Below are 22,555 nucleotides of genomic sequence, written 5' to 3'. Positions count from 1 at the left end.
ACTAAACTAAGGCCTCCCAGATGTCCATCTTTGCTCTGCCATTATGCTGGACAACCCTGCCATATATTTAACTTCCTTGGGCCTTAACTTGATATCTACCAACTGGGGAGAGGCTGGTGGTGAGGAGAGTAATATTTCCTATTGGCACATTAACACAGTGCTTTGCATTTACAAAAGAATTTATAGAGGTGTTGGGTCATGTATTAAGTGATTTAGACGGGCTGTTCCTGATAACAACCCTATTGGGCACGTATTAATATTATCCTCAACCCTACTGGGTATGTATTAATATTATCCTCATTTGACAAATGAGGAAATGAAGGCTTAGCAAGGTGAAATAGCTGCTTATGGACACAGCCGGTAAGTAGAGGTGCCAGGATTCGAATCCGGGCAGTCTTCCCCTGAGACCAAACGTCTCACTACCACCCATACTGCATCCCAGGACCTTGGCAAACATAGCCTGGTGTGAATACCAACTATTATTGAAAATCAGTAGGGTTTTCTAATGCAGCTAAATGCATTAATAACTCAGCTCTAAGGAAGAAAGGGATCAGGCAGAATGACTTTAAACCTAGCTAGAAAGGGTTTTGGGCCTCCCTGGTGGCTCAGTGGTAAAGCATTCCCTTGCAGGAGACCTGGGTTCGATCCCTGGGTCGGGAAGATCCACTGGAGGAGGACACAGCAACCCACTCCAGTATTCTTGCCTGGGAAATCCCATGGACAGAGGAGCCTGGCGGGCTACAGTCCATGAGGTCGAAAAAAATCAGACACGAATGAACGACTATACGACACAACAGAGAGGGCTTTAGATGTTCAGGACAGAGACTAAGCTCTCCATTGGGGTGGGTCCTGTGACTTCTGTCCATTTAGCAGGTTTGTTTGTACCCCTCTCCTGGCTCTGAATTTTCTACTGTAGCCAGGAGTTTGGCTGCAATCAGGGAAGCAACTGGCTCTCATGAAGAAGCCAGGCTGACAGAAGAGCCTGCTCCCAAGTGTGCTGGGAACTGATGACGCTGTCACAGGGAGTGGAGTGAGTCAAGGTGCAGCTGCAGGAAGGTCTCAGCGACCCAAACACTCATCTCACGACCCCAGACCCGTCTGCCTCCTCCAGCCTTCCAGCTTCAGTGGCCAGGGTCTGCCTCCTTGTTGCCATCACTAATTATACCAGTCAGCCTAGGGTGATCTCAGAAGAAGAATTCTCATCAGTTTTTCCAAACACCAATGAAGAAAATGGGTTCCACTATAAAAAACTCCCAAACCCCATTTTTTGGAGGTCTTTTCTAAGTTTACAAACATTATTATACTTGTCATTTACAAACAGTAGCAGTAGTGATGAGGACAATGATGTGAGTGTATGTAAAGTTTTTCTGGCCTTAAGTTTAAACATAATAAAGATCCAGAGGGACGGAGGTCAGGCAGCACAGGTTCTGGGCTTCAACGAGTTGTGTGAGAGCACAATCCTGCCTAGACTTGTGGGAGAAGAGACATCAATGGTAGTTAAAGGGAAGCGTGTAGGGTTGCAGAAAGCAGAGCACCAAAGACATTAAGCTGCATGTCCGTGGCTACAGTGGTACGTCAGAAGCAGTTCAGAGGATAACCTCTTGCAGGCAAGAGTGCACGAGAGGGGGCCGGTCCTACTGCAGAGGCATGTTTTTCCCAGTCCCCACTGCTCCAGTGGAGCCTAAGTCAAGAGTCCAGCGAAAACAAATACTGGACAAAGTCATGAAGGCTTCAGCCTCTCTTCTTGAAATATTTCTGAAGTCTGAGTGAATTCATTTCCCCAGGACATGCCCGGTGAGCACTCTCACTTGGCCATCGATCAGGCTGCACACAGCTGACTGGGCAGGGCCTGTGTGTGTTCCTATTCAGTGCCTGTCTCTCCCTCTCTTCCTCTCCCCTTCCCTCCTTCAGTGTCAGAATGGATGTCAGTTTAATTCTTCTGATTATAGTCTTTTTGGTCATATAAGCCCAGGATTGGAAGGGGTCTTGAAGGATAATTGGGTAAAATCTCCATTCAGTCAGAAGAAAGGAACTTTAAACCAAAAGTAGAGGGAGAAATGTAGCGAACACAACTTGGGAAAGATGGTAAAGCAGGGGCCCAGTGATTCGCAGGGGAAGACAATCAAGACGGTGGCCGGAAAATGTCTACATGTGTCACTGTGTGGCATAACTCCTCACACGTGGACTTCTCCAGGTACTGATCTTTGACACACTTGTTAGATTTCCACTTTTACCATGGGAGAAAACACTTGATTGGATGTCAGTAATAAGGAAAAAAGAGGCACCGGCGTTCACATGTGGGGATTCCGGGATTGTGAGGAATGGAGGGTCCCCCATAAGAGAAGGAGAGAAGTAAGGAGAGATGCTGAGGAACCGAAGATGCGGCTGGGAAGCTGAGGAGACAGACACTGAGGGCAGGGGGCCAACTCAACTCCCGAGCACCAGTGTCCTGCCTATTAGGAGTTGGATACAGAGACTCTGAACAGCAGTAATACTGGACAAGTGGACGCTTTGGGAAGGAGAGAGGCAGATTCATCTAAGGCAACACCAGTGACAAGGCAAAGAGTATGGACGGAAGTCAAAAGAGGGCCAAACCACGGGGAAACACCTACAATTCGGGAAACAGAGAGATGGGCCAGGAAAGAAGATATGGAAGTAACAGGAAAGAGAAAATTCTGGGCTTGATGGGAGGAGGGAAAGCTTAGAAAAAAGCAGTTGAGGATTTTTTTTAAAAGAAAAGTCAGATGGTCTGATCATAGGTTTTGGTGGAGTCAAAAATGACTGGAACCCATCGGGGACCCTCAAAAACAAAAGCTACTGGGTTCTTCTTCTTGTTTGGCCGATTTGCCGTCAACAACCAAACAAACTATATTTCCTTGTTACTTATATAAGATTATGCTTCTTCCAAGTTACTTACTATTTACCTTCCTGAGTATTTTAGAAAAACACTGACCCACCATTAGATTTGACCTGCTGGGGAAAAAGTGAATGAAAACAAGGTCTTTAGTTGATTGGGGTTTTTGATGCACCTTGGAACCCGAGTTCTAGCACGAGTTCTTACACGAGTCTAGCACCAGGTAAACGTGCTAGGCACAGCAGGTGGAAAACCAGATGGGTGCCATTCCTCCCTGATTGCAGTCCGACCAGGGACACACACCACCAAACTGTAGCCGCTGGCACTCCTCCCCACCCAGTCTCCATCTCCTCATAGGAGGCTCAGTTTCAGTCCAGGAAATGAAAGAAACAAACTTCAAGTTCAATCCTTTTCTTACTTTTGAAGAAGGGGGCGGCGGCGGGGGATGAGCGGGGCTTGCACCCTCTTTAAGATCTCCACCTATTAATTTTAAATGTAATAAATGGTCTCTAGAAGGCCCTTCATTCCTCTCTAGTTTTAAATGAAATTAGGAAAGATGGGCGGGGGCGGGGAGAAAGAAATAGAGGAACAAGAGGAAAGAGAATTGCAATGACATTTTTATAATTTAAAAAATGTGTAATTGCATCTGATGGTGTTCTCATTACAAGGAGATCCAAAATAGAGAAGGGAAAAAATCCGTGACCACAAAGCAAAGGCAAGTGTGGCTGTGTTATCAACTTCCCCAGCTGGACGGCCCAGCCAGCTGAAGCAGTGAGATGGGCCGAAGATCCTGCGGGGGCTGCCAGGGCCACAGGGACCACGTGCCCTCTACATTCCATTATCTCCCTGCGGCTACAGCCACTGCGAATTACCCCAAACGATTTTTAAAGCCTGGATCAGCTTCCCCTTGAGTAGACACAAAGACATTTCTGAGCTCTCTCCACCCCCTCCCTCTTTCGTGGTCTCCTAGAGAAGGGGCGCCACTCCAAAGACAGTTCTGGCCCAATCTGCCACAGTCAAACCAGATCTCTAGTATGTAAGAGAGAGTAAACGGCCAGAGAGGAGAGAACTGGGTCAGAAAGACACCCATCCCTATCCGACTAAGTCAATGAAGTTGTCGCAACATTAAACAGACTATGACTAAGGGGCTTCCCAGGTGGCGCTAGTGGTAAAGAACAGGCCTACCAATGTAGGAGACATGGAGACGTGGGTTCGATCCCTGGGTCGGGAAGATCCCCCAGAGAAGGAAATAGCAACCCACTCCTGCACTCATGCCTGGAGAATTCAACGGAGAGAGGAGCCTGGTGGGCTACAGTCCATTCGGTTGCAAAGAGTCGGACACGACTGAGGCAACTTAGCATGCATGCATTATGACTAAACTGTGCAGTCCAAACGCTAGCATGAAGTCAGGAAAGTGTCTTCCCCATCCACCGTGGAGCTTCATAAATATCTGGGATGTCAACATTTTTACCAGACACACCTGGCTCTTACAGGGTCCTTACCTGTTTCCTCACAGTTGAGCTACGCCTGCAGTCAATGGGGAGGAAAAAGAGAAAACGGGATTAAAAACAATCTGTGAGGTGGCTAATGAAATAAGTCACATTAATCAGCTCAGGTCCAGAAGTGGCTAAGAGACTTGATAAGTTACCTTTCAAATAAAAGCCCAATCAAGCGCTTTTCACAAAAGCTTAGAGGCCTCTGTTTTTAATGTCTGCCACCATTCAAAAGAAAACTTGGAGGGAACTGGCTCAATTTGCAGTAAAATACGTATGGGTTAGACAACAGGAAGACCTCTGTGCGCAAGGAGACACTAATAAACACCAAAAGCAGCTATGGTTTTCTTTCTTTTGAAAATCCTTAGGGAAAAGTTAGGGAGTGATATTCCTGGAATTTAGAGGGTAGAGGGTCCAGACTGGAAGGAATCTTGGTGATTCCACAGGTCAATGCTTTTCAGGCTGTGTTTAGCCTTGGAAGCCTTTTCTCCAAGGGAATCTGATTCAGACAGCAACCTCCCAAGCGAGGAGAGCAGCTCTATTTCTCTGAGCAAAGGTAGGAGGTAAGGACCATAGCAGGGCTGCCTAGCACCATCTGCCCCTTCCACTAGGCTGCTCTTAAGGAACTCTCTGGAATCCTAGAGCTTCCTGGATCTAGGTGAATGCTCTCTCTTGTCTTATAGATCAGGAACTGGAGTTCAGAGAGGGAAAGAGAACAGCCCAAGGTCACACAGCAAATAACCCAGCATAAGGAAATTCAGCTCAGCTCTTTTCACTCCTATAGAGCCTTCCGGAGATATGGAACTTCAGGTGAACTCAGACTAAGACTCTATCACCAAGAAGACAGAATCCCATTATCCTGATTCCCTCCAGTCAACAAGACTAGTATATTAATGGGATCTTTATCGTAATCCACAATGACAAAACAATGAAAGGCAAATGAAGGCATTTTTGAATAATGAGCCTATAATTGTAAACAACCTCATGATTATTTCATGTGCTGGCAGATATAAGTGGTTTATATATAATGGGCTAACCCAGGGTCTCTAAGGAGTCCAGCTCATGAAAGCTCTTCCCCCGTTAAATCGGCACATTTGTAGGCATCTGAGAACCACTGGCTGAATGAAAGCCTTGCTATCCGCCAACTCATGCGTTTTCTCATAGCAGCTCCATGACTGAGAGGGAAAATATTTGGCTGGGGTGGGGGAGGGCGGGGAAGGTGGGGAAGACTGGGAGGGCTGCATACTTGCACATCAGGCGAGGATTTGTACCAGTGCTGCTGGAAAGCAATGCATGGTAATATTTCATTATCCAGCGACACTCACTATTAGAGGCTGTCATCTTTTCCATGTATAAAAAAATTCTCAGGTCAAAGGCTATCTTCTGATCTTCCTTCCCTGGGTCAGAGACTTCCCAAAACCCACATGGTGAAGTCTAGACACTCAGGTAAGGTTTCCAGGGTCCTCCAGCATTGACCATTTCAGGTCACTGGGACTATTTCAGCAAATGGTAATTCTCTTCACTTAGTTCTGCTCAGCAAACCTCACTTCCATTTGGGGCCAGATGGGGTCAGCAAGGCAAAGGGATGGAAGCCACCCCAGCCCTAGGCCACTCCTTCGCAGAGCCATCCAAGGCTGCTAGCTCTCTCCATCCCCCCCCTGGGCTGTCCCAGGCCACACCTACCTGGCCAGACTGCAGTCTGTCCGCTGACCTGTTGGAAAGACAGAGGCAAAAAGCACGTGTTGAAGCAAATGAGGTGAAAGGGGAGACCTGCTCCCAGGAATGAGTGTCTGCCCGTCTCCCCAGGGAGCCTCTAGCCTCATGCTGTGACTAGACTCCCAGGCGAAAAGGAAGACAGCACCCAGGGCCTCTTTCTGGGCAAGAGCTGTTCCTGCTGCTTGTTCCCAGCCCAGGGCTGCTGGTGTCCTGAAACGCTGGGCTTGCCGAGTCTGCTTCCCAGTGGGAAAACGGGTGGACACAAGGGAAAAATAGTAAGGCGGGTCATATCTTAGAGAACACATTATTAGAAACCTTCCTAGAGATGAAACTTAGCTTTTCTTCTGTGTGTACTGGTGTGTGTATGGTGGGGAGGGAGGGACAAGCTTGCTTGCCCTTCAGTATATGAACACACACAGACACACACACACACTGGTGGGGAGGGAGGGACAAGCTTGCTTGCCCTTTAGTATATGAACACACACACACACACGCACACACACGTGTGGTGGAGGGTGGAAGGGGAAGAAGGAAGGAATAGTTATTTGGGGAGAATATGCTCCATATGTGGAAGCTCTCGTTTTAGAGTCATACTAAACCCTCAGTGCCAGCAGGTTGGGCTGCATGAGATTTAAAATGCTGATACTGCTATTAGACTGGGGCTCTCAGTCCAACAGCAGGCCCTAGTACTAAACTGAAAGGATCACAGCCAGCCTTAAAACATGAGATTGAAGATCTTAACATTCATCTGAAGTATTCTCATGCTTTTAAAAACTTGGGCCATTATGTAATCTGTGTTGCTTTTTTTGGGTCCACAGTTAACCGAGCTTGGTCTGTATGAGACTGTATTAGATACACCACGGAAAGTGTAAGCAAGAACTGAGCTGGAGGACAGATCAGCTCCCATGTTCCTGGAAAGGCAACTGCAAGGGCGGGGGGAGGGCAGGGCTCTATCTTGCCTTTAAAGGTTGCTAATTGTTGATTACAGTTCAGCTCATCCAGAACACCACCCTCCCCCACCCCAACAGTCTCTCTTACTAAAGGCTCAGCTTTCATCTGCAAAAATATTATTCCGAGCCATTATTTCCAACATCTGTCCCATTTCCATTCTGGAATATTCATACACATCAATTATCCCTCTGTGGCAAGAACAAGGGGCTCTTGCGTTTTGATGACAAATGCATACAGAAGGCAGGGACATGATGACTTGCACACAGGAAGAGCTATTTTTTTCCTTCTTGCCAGAACTTGTCATCTCTAGATGAAGGCACTGCGCAGCACTAATGAACGGTCGCCACCCTTCGCCCCCTGTGGTAGCACATTGGGTATATGCATGTGTGTTGCAAACCCATCCTCTCTTTCACACACACACACACACACACACACACACACACACAGACACAGTCTCTCTCACACTCAGGCTTGTTCCCCATCTCATATATGGGTCATGCTTAGCATGTGTGTTGCAAACCCATCCTCTCTTTCTCACACACACACACACACACACACACTCAGGCTTGTTCCCCATCTCATATATGGGTCATGCTTAGACTATCTTGGCAAAAAGAAATCACAGTTATACTTTGTTTCAAATAGTTCTGGGCATTCTTTCCTCTGATTCCCCATGAGCAACCTAAGGCAAGAGTAAAGACCTTCTATAAGCAAAGTTTAGACCTGTTTAGCCTGAGTCCCTTGGGTGTGTATGTAGGGTGGGGGGTGGGGGGTTGCGGGGAGAAAAAAATAGAAGTTACTTAACAGGCTTTCATCACATAAAAGAAAATGCATTAAAAATCACAAGATCAAAGACACTAGATATAAAAGAATTAATCACCAGGGGAAATCATTCAGGGCAGGAGAACAGCGTAAGAAGGGTGGGTTAGGAGGCTCTGGAATGGAAAGTGGGGCTCTGATTCCTGGGGCCTTTGAGCCAATGAGCACGGCATACTTGCCCAGATTCTGCACTCGGTCTGGGGAGAGCTCAAGAATTGATTTGAGAACACCTGACCTCTGTGAGAACGCAGCTTTTGCCTTTCACTGCTGGTACTACCTGTCCTGGCCCCCATCTTTAAGCAAGGAGATCAGTGGGGCAAGGAGGAGGGGGCAGGGCATTCACAGGCATCCCCGACCTGGGAATCCCATTAATCAGAGGATGCTGAGAGCTGGGCAGGAGAGCTGGGCAGGGTGCCAAACACCCCAGGGAAGCTTCTCTTGCAACTTCTGCCTTCCGTTTGACAGCTGAGGAGAAAGTCCAGAGTGCCAGTCCAGCCCTATGCCTTGCTACTTTCAGCGTCTGATTAAAATCATCTTATGAGACCAGACAGTCTGCTCAGCACCAGAGCCTCCACCTGGCCAAGGCAAGGAGAGGGCTGCCTCTGAGCCCCAGGACCCTTCAAAGCAAGAGAGAAGCACGGCCCACCCTGACGCTGCTGACAGCTGCAGTCTGCCAGGCACCCCACCCTTGGGACCTCTCTCCTCTGCTCAGAGCAGCTGCGTAGCTCACCTCACAGCTCCCCACCCTCTAGATCCAGCCTCCGTCCTGCCACAGAGGAGCCGAGAGTTTGACCAAAGGGTCTGGAGAGGAAAGGACCCGTCAGCTCCTTGGCCCGGGTAGCAGCAGACGGGGTGCAGGAGGGGCGGAGAGCAGGCATGCTCCACCGAAACGAGTAGCTGGTGCACACTGGTGCTTCATTAAGCACGGGCCTTCCCCATTACTCAGGCCGTCATCTGGGGCGTGTGCTTCCACACTGAACAAGCGAGGAAAAGCAATGTGTTCACATAACCAGATCGGGGCCACTTTGCTGAGGAGGGAGCCACGTGCTCAGCACTAGGGCCAGGACCCGGCCTGCCCCCTGCTGCCAAGTCTCCTGCAGAGCCCACACTCACTCTCTCCCAGGGTTTTCTGGAGAAGGTCGTGCTTGGCTTGTAGCTTGGTGATGAGGTTCCTGCCCTCCAGGTACTCCTTCATTTTCTGTAAGGGAAGAGGACAGAGAACATTCAGACTCCAGAAGGGGAGGAAAAAAAAAAATCACAGATGCTCAGCTGTACAATTCCCTTTCTAAGAGGGCTTTTGGTTTCTGACCCAATTTCCACTGGGTTCCTTTTTTATTTTTTTTAAAGGCCCTGCGCATCTGAGCAGCTGCTGATTTTCCTGGTGGATTAGTGTCCTGCTTTATGTCTTCCTAGGAGCTCCACGTCGGCCACTGAAAGAAACTCTCCTGGAGTCCGAGCCCCACATCCATCTTTTTCAGCTCTGCCGAAGAGCTGCGGGTGGAGGGACTCACTGAGTCCCGCCTTCCTGGGGAGAGGACACACACCTGCGGCTGGTCAGCTTGTCCCCTCTCCCTACACCCTCCCCTCCAGGCCCCTCCCAGGGGCATACCTTCACACCAGCAGCAGTGTCAAGGCTCAGCCCAGCCAGGCACTCAGAGTATCTCTATCTGAGCTGTATTTTAATCGGCCTGCTCCTCTATTCTGCACGGAGTCTCTGCAGAAAGCTTGGGCTTTCTGAGCACACAGAGGCAGGGGCTGCCACACCCCACCTGCATAACACACACTGGAGGTTCCAAACACAGATGAGGTTTATGGAAATGTGATCCCATCTGCTCTAACAGTCGAAATATGACTGCTGCACTGTGCTTTGTGATTGACTTCTCTCAACCCTTGTCTGCTCAGTGAGAGACTCTATTTCCCTGGACAATTCAGCCAATCTTCAAAACAACCCTATGAACCATGATAACCATTATCCCCATTTTACGGATGAGGACGCTGAGATTTGGGGAGATTCAGTAAGTGGCTTTAGGCCAGACAATTAGTGAGTGGTGGAGCTAGTCTCCACATACAGAGTTTGGCAATACAATGTGTGCTTTTATTTGTTAACTTTTTTTTGGCCACGCTGCATGGCATGTGGGATCTTCATTCCTGGACCAGGGATCGAACCCGCACCCACTCTAATGGAAGTTCAGAGTCCTAACCACGGGACTGCCAGGGAAGTCCCCACTGTGTGCTTTTAATCATTATGATAAAGTGCTTGATCTGCTACGGTGCAGAGCAGAAGAAGGAGAGAAGCAGAATAAAACCAGCTTCTAGAGTACTTCAGCATGCATTTGACTCCCAGGATAACTGCATACAGCCCACAGGGACGACATCATTGTTTTCTTACTGCAGATGAGGACAGACAGAAGTGCTGCTGACTGCTGCAAGCCCGTAAGTGGTGGTGCCAAGCCCGGACCCCAGGCCTCTGGACTCTCATCATGGTGTCTTTCCCACCCGCCCACTGCTATTCACGGGCATCTCAGTTTGCCTTGGATGCCTTCTGCTGCAATGGTTCAGCTGCTGGGTCAGGGTCATCTGCCCACCTCTAAACTCAGAGGCAAAACGGCAGTGTCTCCCTGAGTGTGATCTGTGAATCACTGTTGAAGAGGTAAGTGGATATAACACTTAAAATGATAATTGTTCTGCCTTTTTTATTTTTATTTTTTTCTATTATTTATTTTTATTTTTTAAATTAATTTTTATTTTTACTTCATGCCGTTTTTTAAAATGTACTAACCAAAAAGTATAGATCAAGCCTTTGGAGTGAAAGTAGAAAGAAAAGGTGCAAAAACTGTGAGTTACTTTTAATCTCTTTACCTTTCTGTGCAGTGTGAACTTTTAACTGGGTGCATATTTCTCTCTCTCCCTTATAAAAACAAGGAAAAATGCAGCTTTCTCTGGGACGCTTTCACCCTCCCATGTTCACCCAGCTGCTCCTGTGTAGACACCTGCAAATCTCTGACGGCACTTCTCACCCAGCCCTGTCATGGAGGCTTTGTTGCTCCTGTCCCTTTCCCTCCAGATGGTCTCCTCTCTATGGTGGGAGACCATGGCATTCATTACTCTTTGTGTGCCTGATACTTAGTACTGTGCCCAGCAGATAGCAGACACTCAATAAATCCCTGAAAATTAGTAAATAAATGAACAGTCTCAGTCTCCTCTGGCTACAACCCTCCTCAGCAGTGACAAACCATGCCTCCAAGTATGCCCCTACTCTCTGAATTAAACAGAAGACAAACAAAACACAAGCCCTACGCCACGTCATTTCTGCTGCTTTCCTCACAACACGTTCCCTCTGCTCCTTTGTGCTTCTGCACGAGAACATCTGCCTAAACACAGGCTCTGCTGTCACCTTCCTCATCCCATCTGCTCCAGCTGCCAGCTCACCTGCTGTCAGTCTTCCCGGCCTGACACCCTAATCCCCAACCAATGCCAACTGTGAGGCCTGGAACAGTACTTCAGGGCTGAGAGGTGAAACACCTTCAGAAAACATCCACTGTGAACATCTGAACTGCCAGAGGCCCCTCTTTGGAAGTTCATTCCAAGGAGACGCTAAAGGTTTCCTAATGAGGGAAAATTCGCCCATGGTAACCCTTAAAATGAGACCAGAGTGCTCAGAAAACAGTGCAAACTCTGAAAGGAGATGCAGACTTCTTCCTGTCACTCGTGTGTATACTTGCGATTTCAGAAATCATTTTTTTCATCCATGTTCACAGTTCGCTGCTTAACTTCGGCTGTCACTCAGTGAACCATTAAAATAAATAACAATCTGATAAAGAGGTATGATGAATTACCTTTCCGGGTTCCACTAAATCCTGAAGGATCAAAAGCTGTGTCAAGGTATGACCTGCATCCCTAAGAGTGGAAACAGTGGTAGGAAGTTTTCCATATGGGTAAGCTGGGTGTGCGGAGGAAGAAGCATCCCATTTGCAGGCACATCATTTACACTTTCCTGTCCCGCCCATAAAGCGCTCATCTCTACAAGAGGTCCACTGGGAGGGTAGCTGGGCTTTCCTGGAGGAGCTTGCTTAGCAGGATCCAGCTGCTGCTGTCCTGACACACAGCGAAGGAAGCCAAGACAGCTGAAGACAAGGGAGGAAGGTGGCTTTTCAATGATTCCTGGAGACCAGGGGCCAGAAGAACTGTTCACGGGTGATTTCAAAATCCTTCCTTGGGCAATGAGAGTCACCTTCCTTATCTGAACCATGTCCCAATATTAGGTAATTAATTTTCTTTCATTCCATTTCCTCGACCCTGCTCCTCTCCCCAAACATCTAAAGGTAGAGTAATCACCAGGACTTTTCCTCAGTGGAGAAGAAAGAAAAGGATCATGGTCAATTCCAGATCACCAAAATGAAGTCAAATTCCTAAAACACAGCCTGACTGCCACACCCCATGAGCTGCTCCCATCTGCCCCACTCCCATCATTTAACACTCAGTATTACCAAAACTGAGAATTTGTTCCAAAAGGAGAAAGGGAAGCAAGAGTTGATTGGATGATTTTGGTTTTTGCCATTGTGAACCTTCAATTCAGTTTTTATGATCTCATTAATTTCTTTCTCAATAATCCTCAATTTAGTATTAACAATGATGAGTTTTTTTCATTGAAAAGGATTAGTATGATTATTTTTCTTTCTGAGCCCACCCTCCCTCACAGACATTTTAATTGTAGTAAGATGAAGAAGGCTAAGTCGGTATATTTGAGTCCTACCACTTGTAACTCTTCTGACCTTGGGCAAGTCACTTAACTCGCAGAACTTAAGTTTCCCCAACTGAAAAATGGGGATCATATCTTTTTTCACAAGGGTGTTCAAGATGAAATAAAGATAACAAACATGACTGTGATTGACACCAACCAGCAGATACTCAAAAGTGTTCCTTATACAGAATCACTTGGTCAACTAACTGAAAAACAGCCCTTCCCTAAATTTCTTTGCTCTATGCTAATACTTAAGAAAGCTTGGCAATTCCCTGGTGGTCCAGTGGTTAGGACTTCCACTGCCAAGGGCCTGGGGTTCAAGCTCTGGTCGGGGAGGTGAGATCCTCAAGCCACGTGGTGCCACCGAAAACAAAAACAAAACCAACTCAGAGCAGGTTTCCGTCCTTTAAAAATAAAAAAAGGAGGCACAAGAATGGTTTTCAAATTTAATTTTAAAATGCCTCCTCCCTTTAAATACATTCTTACCATGGTGCTGTACAACTCATGGACCTTGCCTATGCATTAAATTTAATCAGTGAACCCAAGGTCACAAGTCTCCACCATGATGAGAAAGGGGTGGCTGGGAGGAGTGAGCTGTGCCTAGTCAGCCCCGTGCAGTGCACAGATACACACAGATGTCCTTACTGGGCCTTCTTCCCCACCAGCCAAGCACACTGACATTTCCCCTCCTACCCGTCAATTTTTAAAGCAGGAGACAGCTGTCAGACAGAATACATAATAGAGCAAGCCTTTCAACCAAAGCATATCTCCCCACTTGATCTGACATGGCAGGGGCATTCATTCAGTTATACCCACTTAGTACACATTATCACCTATCTGCTTATCCTTGGAGAATACCAAGAGAAAAAAGATCTTGGACCACACCAAGTCTAGCAGTCTTAAAGCACTGTCTGTTCAATGGCCAAGGAACAGGTTTCTCTACAACTTCTTACCTTACCCACATCTGTCCCCTCAAATTCAGTCAGCCTAGCTTTGTTTATTTTATAAACAATCCATCCCATTTCATCCTCCATTCAAGAATCCCATACTCCAGTCCTCACACAAGGAAATACCTGTAGGGTTTGACAGTACTTAGCTGGTTAGTGTGCAGACTAGAGATCTCTTCATAAAATTAGAGATATGGAGGGAACATTTCATGCAAGGATGGGCATGAAAAAGGACAGAAACAGTAAGGACCTAACAGACGCAGAAGAGATTAAGAAGAGGTGGCAAGAATACACAGAAGAGCTATACAAAAAAGGTCTTAATGACCTGAATAACTATGATGGTGTGATCACTCACCTAGAGACAGACATCCTGGAGTGTGAAGTCAAGTGGGCCTTAGGAAATACTACAATGGACAAAGCTAGTGGAGGTGATGGCGTTCCAGCTGAGCTAGATTAAATCTTAAAAGATGATGCTGTAAAAGTGATGCACTTAATATGTCAGCAAATTTGGAAAACTCAGCAGTGGCCAAAGGACTGGAAAAGGTCAGTTTTCATTCCAATCCTAAAGAAGGGCAATGACAAAGAATAATCAAACTACTGTACAATTGCGCTCATTCACATGTTAGTAAGGTTATGCTCAAAATCCTTCAAGCTAAACTTCAGCAGTTTGTGAACTGAGAACATAGAAAAGGCAGAGGAACCAGAGTTCAAATTGCCAACATCCACTGGATCATAGAGGAAGCAAGGGAATTCCAGAAAAACATCTATTCCTGCTTCACTGACTAGGCTAAAGCCTTTAACTGTGTGGGTCACAACAAACTGAAAAATTCTTAAAGAGATGGGAATACCAGACCACCTAACCTGTCAAATCTGATCCGGGTCAAGAAGCAACGGTCAGAACCCAACATGGAACAACAGACTGGTTCAAAATTGGGAAAGGAATGTGACAAGGCTGTATATTGTCACCCTGCATATTTAACTTATATGCAGAGTATACCATGCGAAATGCCACTCTGGATGAATCACAAATTGGAATCAAGCTTGCTGAGAGAAATATCAACAATCTCAGATACGCAGGTGATATTACTCTAATGGCAGAAAGCAAAGAGAAACAAAAGAGCCTCTTGATGATAGTCAAAGAGGGGAGTGAAAAAGCTGACTTAAAACTCAACATTCAAAAAACTAAGATCATAGTATCTGGTCCCATCACTTCATGGCAAATAGAAGGGGAAAAAGTAGAAGCAGTGACAGATTTTATTTTGGGGGCTCCAAAATCATTGCGGATGGTGACTGTGGCCATAAAATTAAAAGACATTTGCTTTTTGGAAGAAAAGCTATGACAAACCTAGACAGCGTTTTAAAAAGCTGAGACATCACTTTGTAGACAAAGGTCCATACAGTCAAAGCTACAGCTTTTCTAGTAGTCATGTATGGATGTGAGAGTTGGACCATAAAGAAGGCTGAGCACTGAAGAATTGATGCTTTTGAACTGTGGTGCTGGAGAAGACTCTTTGAAAGTCCCTGGGACTGCAAGGAGATCAAACCTGTCAATCCTAAAGGAAATCAACTCTGAATATTCATTGAAAGGACTGAAGTTGAAGCTGAAGCTCCAACACTTTGGCCACCTGATGCAAAGAGCTGACTCTTTGGAAAAGACCCTGATGCTGGGAAAGACTGAAGGCAAAAGGAGAAGGGGGCAGCAGAGGATGAGATGGTTAGACAGCATCACTGACTCAAGGGACATGAATCTGAGCAAACTCTGGTTGATAGTGAAGGACAGGGAGCTTGGCATGCTGCAGTCATGGGGTCGCAAATAGTCAGACACAACTCAGTGACACAACAACAACAACAACAACAACAGCCTATGAGAAGGCAACTGGTTAAATGAACGATGTAACATCTGTCTGTACAAATGAAATTCTGCTCAGCCATTTAAAAAAGAGGTAGATCTTTTTGGAAAAAATTGAAGATAATATCCCAAATAAATTAAGTAAAAACAGCAAAGAGAAGAACAGTATTGATGATACACTTCCATTTGTATTGCTATCTATTTTATCTCCTCATATTTCTAATGCAATAATATTATATTAAAGGGTGCATCGGTGGTTGTGTCCACACAGAACACCTTTGGAAGGACACAGAAGAAACTGGTGTCAGTCACTGGCAGGAAGTGGGGGTTAGGAACAGGTAGAGGCTTGACTTCCTTGCTTTTTTGAAATCTTTGCATCTTTTAAAAAAATCTTTAATAGTTACAATAACATAGGCAATGGGAAAAGAGGTGGACAGCGCAGGGTTGCGTGTTACAGAAGATAAGTGATGCAAAGCCAAGGAGATCAGAAAACCTCTGTCTTCTCACTTAGAGCAAAAGAGCAGAAAGCTGAGTGGTTCCCGAGCCTTCCCCTGACCTCTGCTTCCTCACCAGGGCAAAGAGAAAAAGCTCGTGTCTTGACACCAGGAGACCAGTACACCAGAGTTCTGGTTTTAGCTCTTGCCGAAGACCTTGGACAAGCTACCCATCCTTTTTGAATTTTTGTTGTTTGTTAATTCTTGAAAATTAAAAAAAATCTTTCCATGAGAAGATTTGGCTAGATGATTTTAAAAAAACACTTCAAGCTTTAAAATTTCATGATTATTTTCCTGGTACTCTTGCAAATGACCGACCTTTACAGATCATGCTTCAAGTTTCCAACCACTGTCATCTGGGCAGACCGATCTGATGACAGCCAAGGGTGCTCAGAAAGTATTCCTAGCAGCCCTCTGGGTCACTAGGCACACTACCAGGAGTCCAGGCCGTGACAAGAGACCTCTTTCCAACCTTCCAAAAGAAGGGAACCTCCAGGAGGAGATACTCCGATGTCTTTGAAGGGCACAGGGAGGCACAGGAAACAGAAGGGTAAATGTTCGTAAAGGCAAAGACTAAGGGAAGCCCACCTGCAGCTGTCTTGGCTTTGTGGGTTTGGCAAGCACAGGCAGACCTCCTGGCGAACATTCACACACCACCCCAAAGTCCTTTTAACATGAACTGAATTATCTGACGTATTCCAAACACCAATCACAAAAATGGTGAACTCTTTTACAAATCTGTTACTAGACAAGCCTGGACAAAAAAGCTTTCTGTTAGCCAAGGAAATTTACACACAATTTTGATAAGTACCATTATGGTCACAAAAGACAGGAAATGAGTTAGTGGACATCAATGCATTCAGACAGAGGTGAAAGGGTGGGCAGGATTTGGGAGATCACCAGTTTGAATATGGTCATTCCTGCTCTTACTAAAGGTCAATTCTAAATACAAATGTAGCGTCCCTTAAAGCTCAGAAGTAATTTCTGAAGTCTTAAATACAGATTTTTATGTTCAAAATTCTCATTTAATCAAAAAATGGAAATCTTCTGCAATGGCACAAGATTGGGTCATTTAAGTAGTGTTATATCTAAGCAGTCCAGACAGAACCGTCAGAGAATCCTATTATTTAAAGCCTCTCGAATATTTAACAACCTCCAGAGATAAAGAAGCTTGGGGAGGTACACAGCCCTCACTACAGACAAGAAGTTTCTCCCAAGTCTGTCCCAGATTTTTCGTGCCTTTATGCTTTTGCACATGCTGCTCTGGTCTCAAAGAATTCTTTTCTCTTCTTGATTCTCTGCCTTATCAGCACAAAGTCAGTTTGTGTGTAAGGCTTCCCCAGCTCCATTCATCATGGCTGCCATTCATACGCGTGTGCATGTATGCACTCAATACTTTTACATTTATTTTTTAAATTATCAAGATTAACCTATTATAATTCTTTAGAAATATATGCAGTAAAAAAGAAGTTCTCCCTTCATAGGCCTAATTCCACCATTCTCTTCATTTGATATTCTTAGCATTCCCAGCTTATATAGCACAGTGTCAGAGTAGATCCTTAATAAATGATCAATGAATAATTTAATAATTTTCAATGAATAAATTATAGTGATGATAGGGATAATAAATCTTCAGCATTTTTTGAGTACTTACTACAAAATAGGCAATATGCTATATATTTTACAAAAATGAATGAATGAGCCAAAATATAATTCTATTCTTTCTTTGTATTGATTTTAGCATTTTACTCATAAATATATTTAAAGCATGTTATAATTAAATGGCTTTCACTTAAATTAATCATTTAAGTGAAAACAGCAGATTATGAAACAAAATGCACAGCAGTATGCCATTTTTATAATAAAATGGTAAATATATGTTCACATCCATGTGCATACATAGAGAAAAGCCTGAAACAGAATATATTCTAATGCTATTATCTGTATATATTTGGGATTATGGATGATTTTTAGTTTCTTCTTTCTTACTTCTAAGCATGTTTTATTTTGTATAACAAGAAAAAAAAAGTTATTTTAAAAAAACAATACTGTTAAATCATACCCTTTCAACAGTCTTCTCTAGGACTTAAAAATCTTTTTGAAGAATTCTTAGTTTAACTACTTGAAAAAACAGATTTCTTCTTTAAAAGAGATAGCAAATCAATAGCATTCCTAATGGAGAAAGGGCAGTGTTCAAAGAAGAGCTAAACAAATGGTTCCAGTTGCGGGAGAAATTCAATTTGCTACTTGCAGACTATGCTTCTTGACTGAGAAACAAGTTAATTCTGCTCATTCAGGTCCGTATGCAGATTCACTGGCTATATTTCCTCTCACATCTGCAAACTTAATTTCTTCTTTCTTAGTTGTCAGAAGATTAGGAAATAAATTTTAGCTCAGGCAATAAATCCTACTTGGCAAGCTCGAAATAACTCAATTATTAAAAAGTAGCACCAAAGACCAACCAGCAACCTTCCAAAGGACTGTTAACACTGCTTAAAAAAAATAGGTCCATCTGTCTAAAGAGGACTGGGAGATGCATGAATAACAAAATATAAATATAATGTTTTAGAATTCTCTGCAAACCAGCAATGCTGTGTATTACCTGTTCCTTTGAGTTTTAGCCATTATTATGAAGAATAATTTTGTATTGCCACAAATTACAAAGTTATCACATCAACTAGAAGAGATAACAGATTTTAACCGTAAGGTATGGTGGCCAAAATATCTCAGCGTGCATCTCAAGAACCAGGAGATGCAGCCCTCTTGGATGACCCCTAAGGATGAGAAGGAAAGTTGTGAACAAAGTCTACTGGCTGGTTAAGAACGTCTTCAAGAAGAAAATATTCTTGGTAGACACACAACTTGTAAATATCTGTGCCTTGAAGTGTGCGGATGGTCTCCGAACATGCCCAGATCCCTGTGAAGATATTCAAAAACTGCCCTGAAGATGCCTGGCAAGGGCCCTGGGATCCGAATGGCTCGTGTGTGCTGCAGAGCCTGAAGCTGGTCTTAATGGGCACTGAGCCCCTCACCGTGAAGTAAAACTGCTCTGTCTCCTGCTGGTTGGCTCTCCTCTTGGCGATGCTGGGTTTGCTCATGAAGGTTTCTGAGACTGTGGACTTGACGGATTCCATAGAGTTGCTGTACTGGAAGCAATCAGACACATCGAAATCCTCGACAGTCACAATGTCCTGGATGGTCTGCAGAGTGGCCTCCATTGTCTTCTTTACCTGTCGTGATAAGGGCCAACATAATGCATGAGGGGTGGGCTGCAAAGTCGTAGGTGATGGAGAAGCTTGGAGAAGTGAGCTGAGGCAGGAGGGAGGGGGTGTGAGCGGGCTTGCAGCGCTGCTGCCCACTGAACAGTGCTAAGCGAGTTATAAACATCACAGGGACCCTCTTCTCTTCAGTAAGGACCTAAAACCCACTACCTCCCTCACACTGCCTGCTTGGCCTGGCTATTTAATGTTTAGTTTTTTAAATTTAAGATTAGCTCTTGGCTATACTGGACATGCTAAAGGAGAGAGAATGAAACAGATCCAAACCAACCCCATCATATAAAGAGCGGGTTAAAAATGCGTGAGGGGCCTAGTCCCACAGTGCTCCAGGTTCTGTTTCCTGACCTTCAACAAATAATGAACTTGTCTCCCCATTTGCAAACCAAGTGACCCATCCCCAGGCTTTCCTGATCTTACCGGGGAAAGTAAGACTTAACTGAGATTCCAGGTAAGAAGTCACAAGAGCTCAAAAGAACAAGGAGCTGATAATTGATTGCACTGGCCTTTTGAACTAGTTGTTGAAAGCAAATACACTGGGCCCAGAAGAAAAAAGTCGCCTTTTTCTAAGAGGACGGAGATGTTTGAAGTGTCAAAGTCAAAGGCCTCTGTTTGTTTGAAAATGCGGGAAAAAGCCAGGCAGGAGGGGGTGGTTTCAGAGACACAATATTGTTCACACAGCTGCCAAGTGCCATTTTGATTAAATGTGTAAAGGCAGGGAAAAAAGCATTTTGCAGAAGGCTCAAAATAGAGCTCAACCTTTGGCAATGCAAGAGCCACTTCCTGGAGTTCAAGGGCAGGATGTAGCAGAAGGGGAAAATCCAAGCCTACATTTGGCTAGGAAATGTTTGCGGCAGCCCGGACATTCCCTGCATGCTCCTTCCACCTGCTCCCGCACGGGGAACAGCAAGAGGTTTGACAGGGAAACTCAGAGGGTGGCTGTGAATCTCCTGAGCAGGAAACTCACCTCTTCATTCTCGATCTTCAGGGTGGATAAGCGAGACTGCAATTGTTGGCATCTCTGTACCAGCTCACTCTGGACGGGCTGCTGGGCACAGAGCTGGGATGCCTGCCAAAAGAAAGCAACACCAGGTCAGGGAGAGGACACAGATCTTTTGTCAGAGGCCCGTTACTGTTAATAAAACGACTTATAGTCAAGCTGCAAAGCTCATAATTTCTAGGTGAAAACAAAATCCAAAGCCAAAGTGTGCAGACCTCTGCTAGGACCAAATAGCACAAGAAAAGAAGGAGGGATAGAACCTGTTTGAAAAGGTCTCTCTCTCTCTCTTTGGAGCCCACCTCCAGCCTGGTGCTTGGCAGAGGCAGGTCTATAAAGGGCTGGCGGCTCCCAGGAAGCTGGAGTCGGGGCAGAGAAGAGGGATTCAGGCAGCGCTGGCTCCAGGCGCACAAGCTTTGGCACAGGGAGGGTTTCCTGCCAGAGGTCCAAGTGGCCACCTCTCCGGCCCCACCTTCGTTCCCCGCTGGGCACCAGAGTGAGAGCCAGAGAGAAGTGGGTCAGGAGGCTAACGTGCCGCTGCTGGAAGCCAGCGTGTGTTTATAAATCTGGGCCGCGCATGAGAGCTCTGACTCAATGAGAGAAAGTGTGAGGCCAGGAGCAAGTCCATGGGCGCTGCTAGAGGGCCGCAGAGGGCATGGAATCCTGTGGAACTTGGCATTTCCAAGACGCCATCATTTCACCCCAGGTGGTCACCAGACCTCTGTGGGAGAAAAGTCTGCCTTTCCTCCAAGGACTGCTGTCAGTAAGCTTCACCCTGAGTGAGGGGATGGCTGAGCCGCTGTCTCCTGGTGGGGCTGCGGCAATGGCGTGGGCCTGAGGTCACCCACCGTCCCCAGCATGACAGATGAGGGACAGAAGGCTGGCAGGCTGCAAGGCAGGACCACGCGCAGGCAGCTCATGTCACCTTGCCACCACGTGTCCTTCAGCCTCTCGCTTGAGGACAGACCTCTGGATAGAACCAGACTCCTCCTTCCCCAGCGACGAGCGGGCACATTCCCAAGCCCACAGACCATTCTCTTGCTTGAAAAGACAAAACCTCTCTTCAGATGGAGGGGGCTGGGACCTGACCTTTTCCTCCATTGGCTTTTAAGCTCTCAACTGACTTGACCTCCTCCCCCAGCTGAGAGGCTGGCCTGAGCCAGCTCTCAGATCTGAAGAGAGCTGACTTCATCCTGGCTCTTGGATAAACAGACACAATGGAGAAAGCTCGGTGGCCAGGATGGGATGGTGCCAATAGTGAAACTCTCTGGCTGCCTGATGTCACCGGTCAGGCATCCAGAGCCCCACGAGCCTCTGGGGGCACCAAGGGTAGAGCCAAGCGCCTCCTCCTAGTACATCGGAGAGTGCTTGGCGTCAGTCCCTGTGCTGAGTGCCCCAGAACGCCAATCAGTGTGGGGCCTTGGCCAATTTCAGGGCTTCCGGTCCGAATGCCACCCGAACTTTGGCCCTAGTTCAAGGACTTCCAGGCAGCTCCCTCTCCTCGCCTCCACAGTCTACACACAGCCCTCACTGACTGGGGATAGATGGCTGCAGGGACCAAGAAAGACTGGTCTCTCATCGCTTTTTCTTCTGCACTCACATGAAGGCGAGGCTGGAACGCAAAACCTTTGCATGATCTAGGATTCGCCCTGGCCCCTGCCTGGCTCAGCCACCGATCAGCTAGCATCATACAAAGGGAGGGCCTAGGCAGAAGACTGAACTATCAATTTTTAAAGTAACTTCAATCTAGCAGGCGGGAATTATGGAGGGAAAACCATCTCCACGCTTGTTTCTTTAAGAAGCAGCAGGGCTGCTGATGCATGTTTTGGCAGTGGTCCTCTACCGGGGTGCAAGGTAATGCATTCCAGCTGTGCTCCGGAGTATGGGAATGAGGCTCTGACAGGTCGAGGAGGGAGCCTGAGCACCCAGCGTCTGGAATCCCCCTTTATGGAGACAAGCTGCTGGGCTTAGCAGGCAACGCAGTCGACACCAGAAAATAGTATTAATATCACTCCCCTCAGCTGGTCCTCAAGTTCCACTGCTTCTTGGGAAGGAATCTCCGTGGCAGCTGGAGAAGGGGTTTGGAAGGCAAGTCTGACCAGAAGCCAGAGCAGGTGAGGAATGGGGCTTCCTGGGGCTTGGTGACACCCCACCCCCGTATTCTAGCTGCACACGCTGCCATCACCCTTCCCCATCTGTTCAAGGCTGACATTTCCTGAGCCACTGCAATGGAGACAAACTGGAAACGGTTTGGTTTTCCCAAGGAGAGGAGGAAAGAAGCCATCCCCACACTTCCGCTCTTGGGAGGGAAGCGTCCCACCCTGCACAGTGGCCTACTGCTGACGCCGCCACAGCTCTCATTCTGGAGCAGCGTTTTCTAAAGAGCATCTGGACGCTCATCCTAATGGAAGCACTGTTC

The 22,555-nt window shown here is 46.3% G+C and overlaps 1 protein-coding gene across 9 annotated transcripts in view; it reads right to left on the bottom strand.

The window, feature by feature from the left end:
- The window catches only part of SRGAP2 (SLIT-ROBO Rho GTPase activating protein 2), a 255,988-nt gene that overhangs the window by 39,047 nt on the left and 194,386 nt on the right, over positions 1-22,555 (bottom strand). For all 9 annotated transcript variants that reach the window (XM_013970021.2, XM_018060075.1, XM_018060073.1 and 6 more), the window contains exons 9-13: positions 20,107-20,208; positions 18,897-19,094; positions 8,947-9,031; positions 6,031-6,058; positions 4,357-4,381 (exon numbers count right to left, since the gene is read on the bottom strand). In XM_013970021.2, coding sequence (XP_013825475.2) covers positions 4,357-4,381; positions 6,031-6,058; positions 8,947-9,031; positions 18,897-19,094; positions 20,107-20,208 — 438 coding nt within the window. The remainder of the gene's footprint in view (positions 1-4,356; positions 4,382-6,030; positions 6,059-8,946; positions 9,032-18,896; positions 19,095-20,106; positions 20,209-22,555) is intronic.

The sequence above is a fragment of the Capra hircus genome, chromosome 16 (genome assembly GCF_001704415.2).
Source record: "Capra hircus breed San Clemente chromosome 16, ASM170441v1, whole genome shotgun sequence".
NCBI lineage: Eukaryota > Metazoa > Chordata > Mammalia > Artiodactyla > Bovidae > Capra > Capra hircus.
The sequence above is the reverse complement of the archived record's forward strand: the minus strand, read 5'-3'. Positions and strand labels throughout refer to the sequence as shown.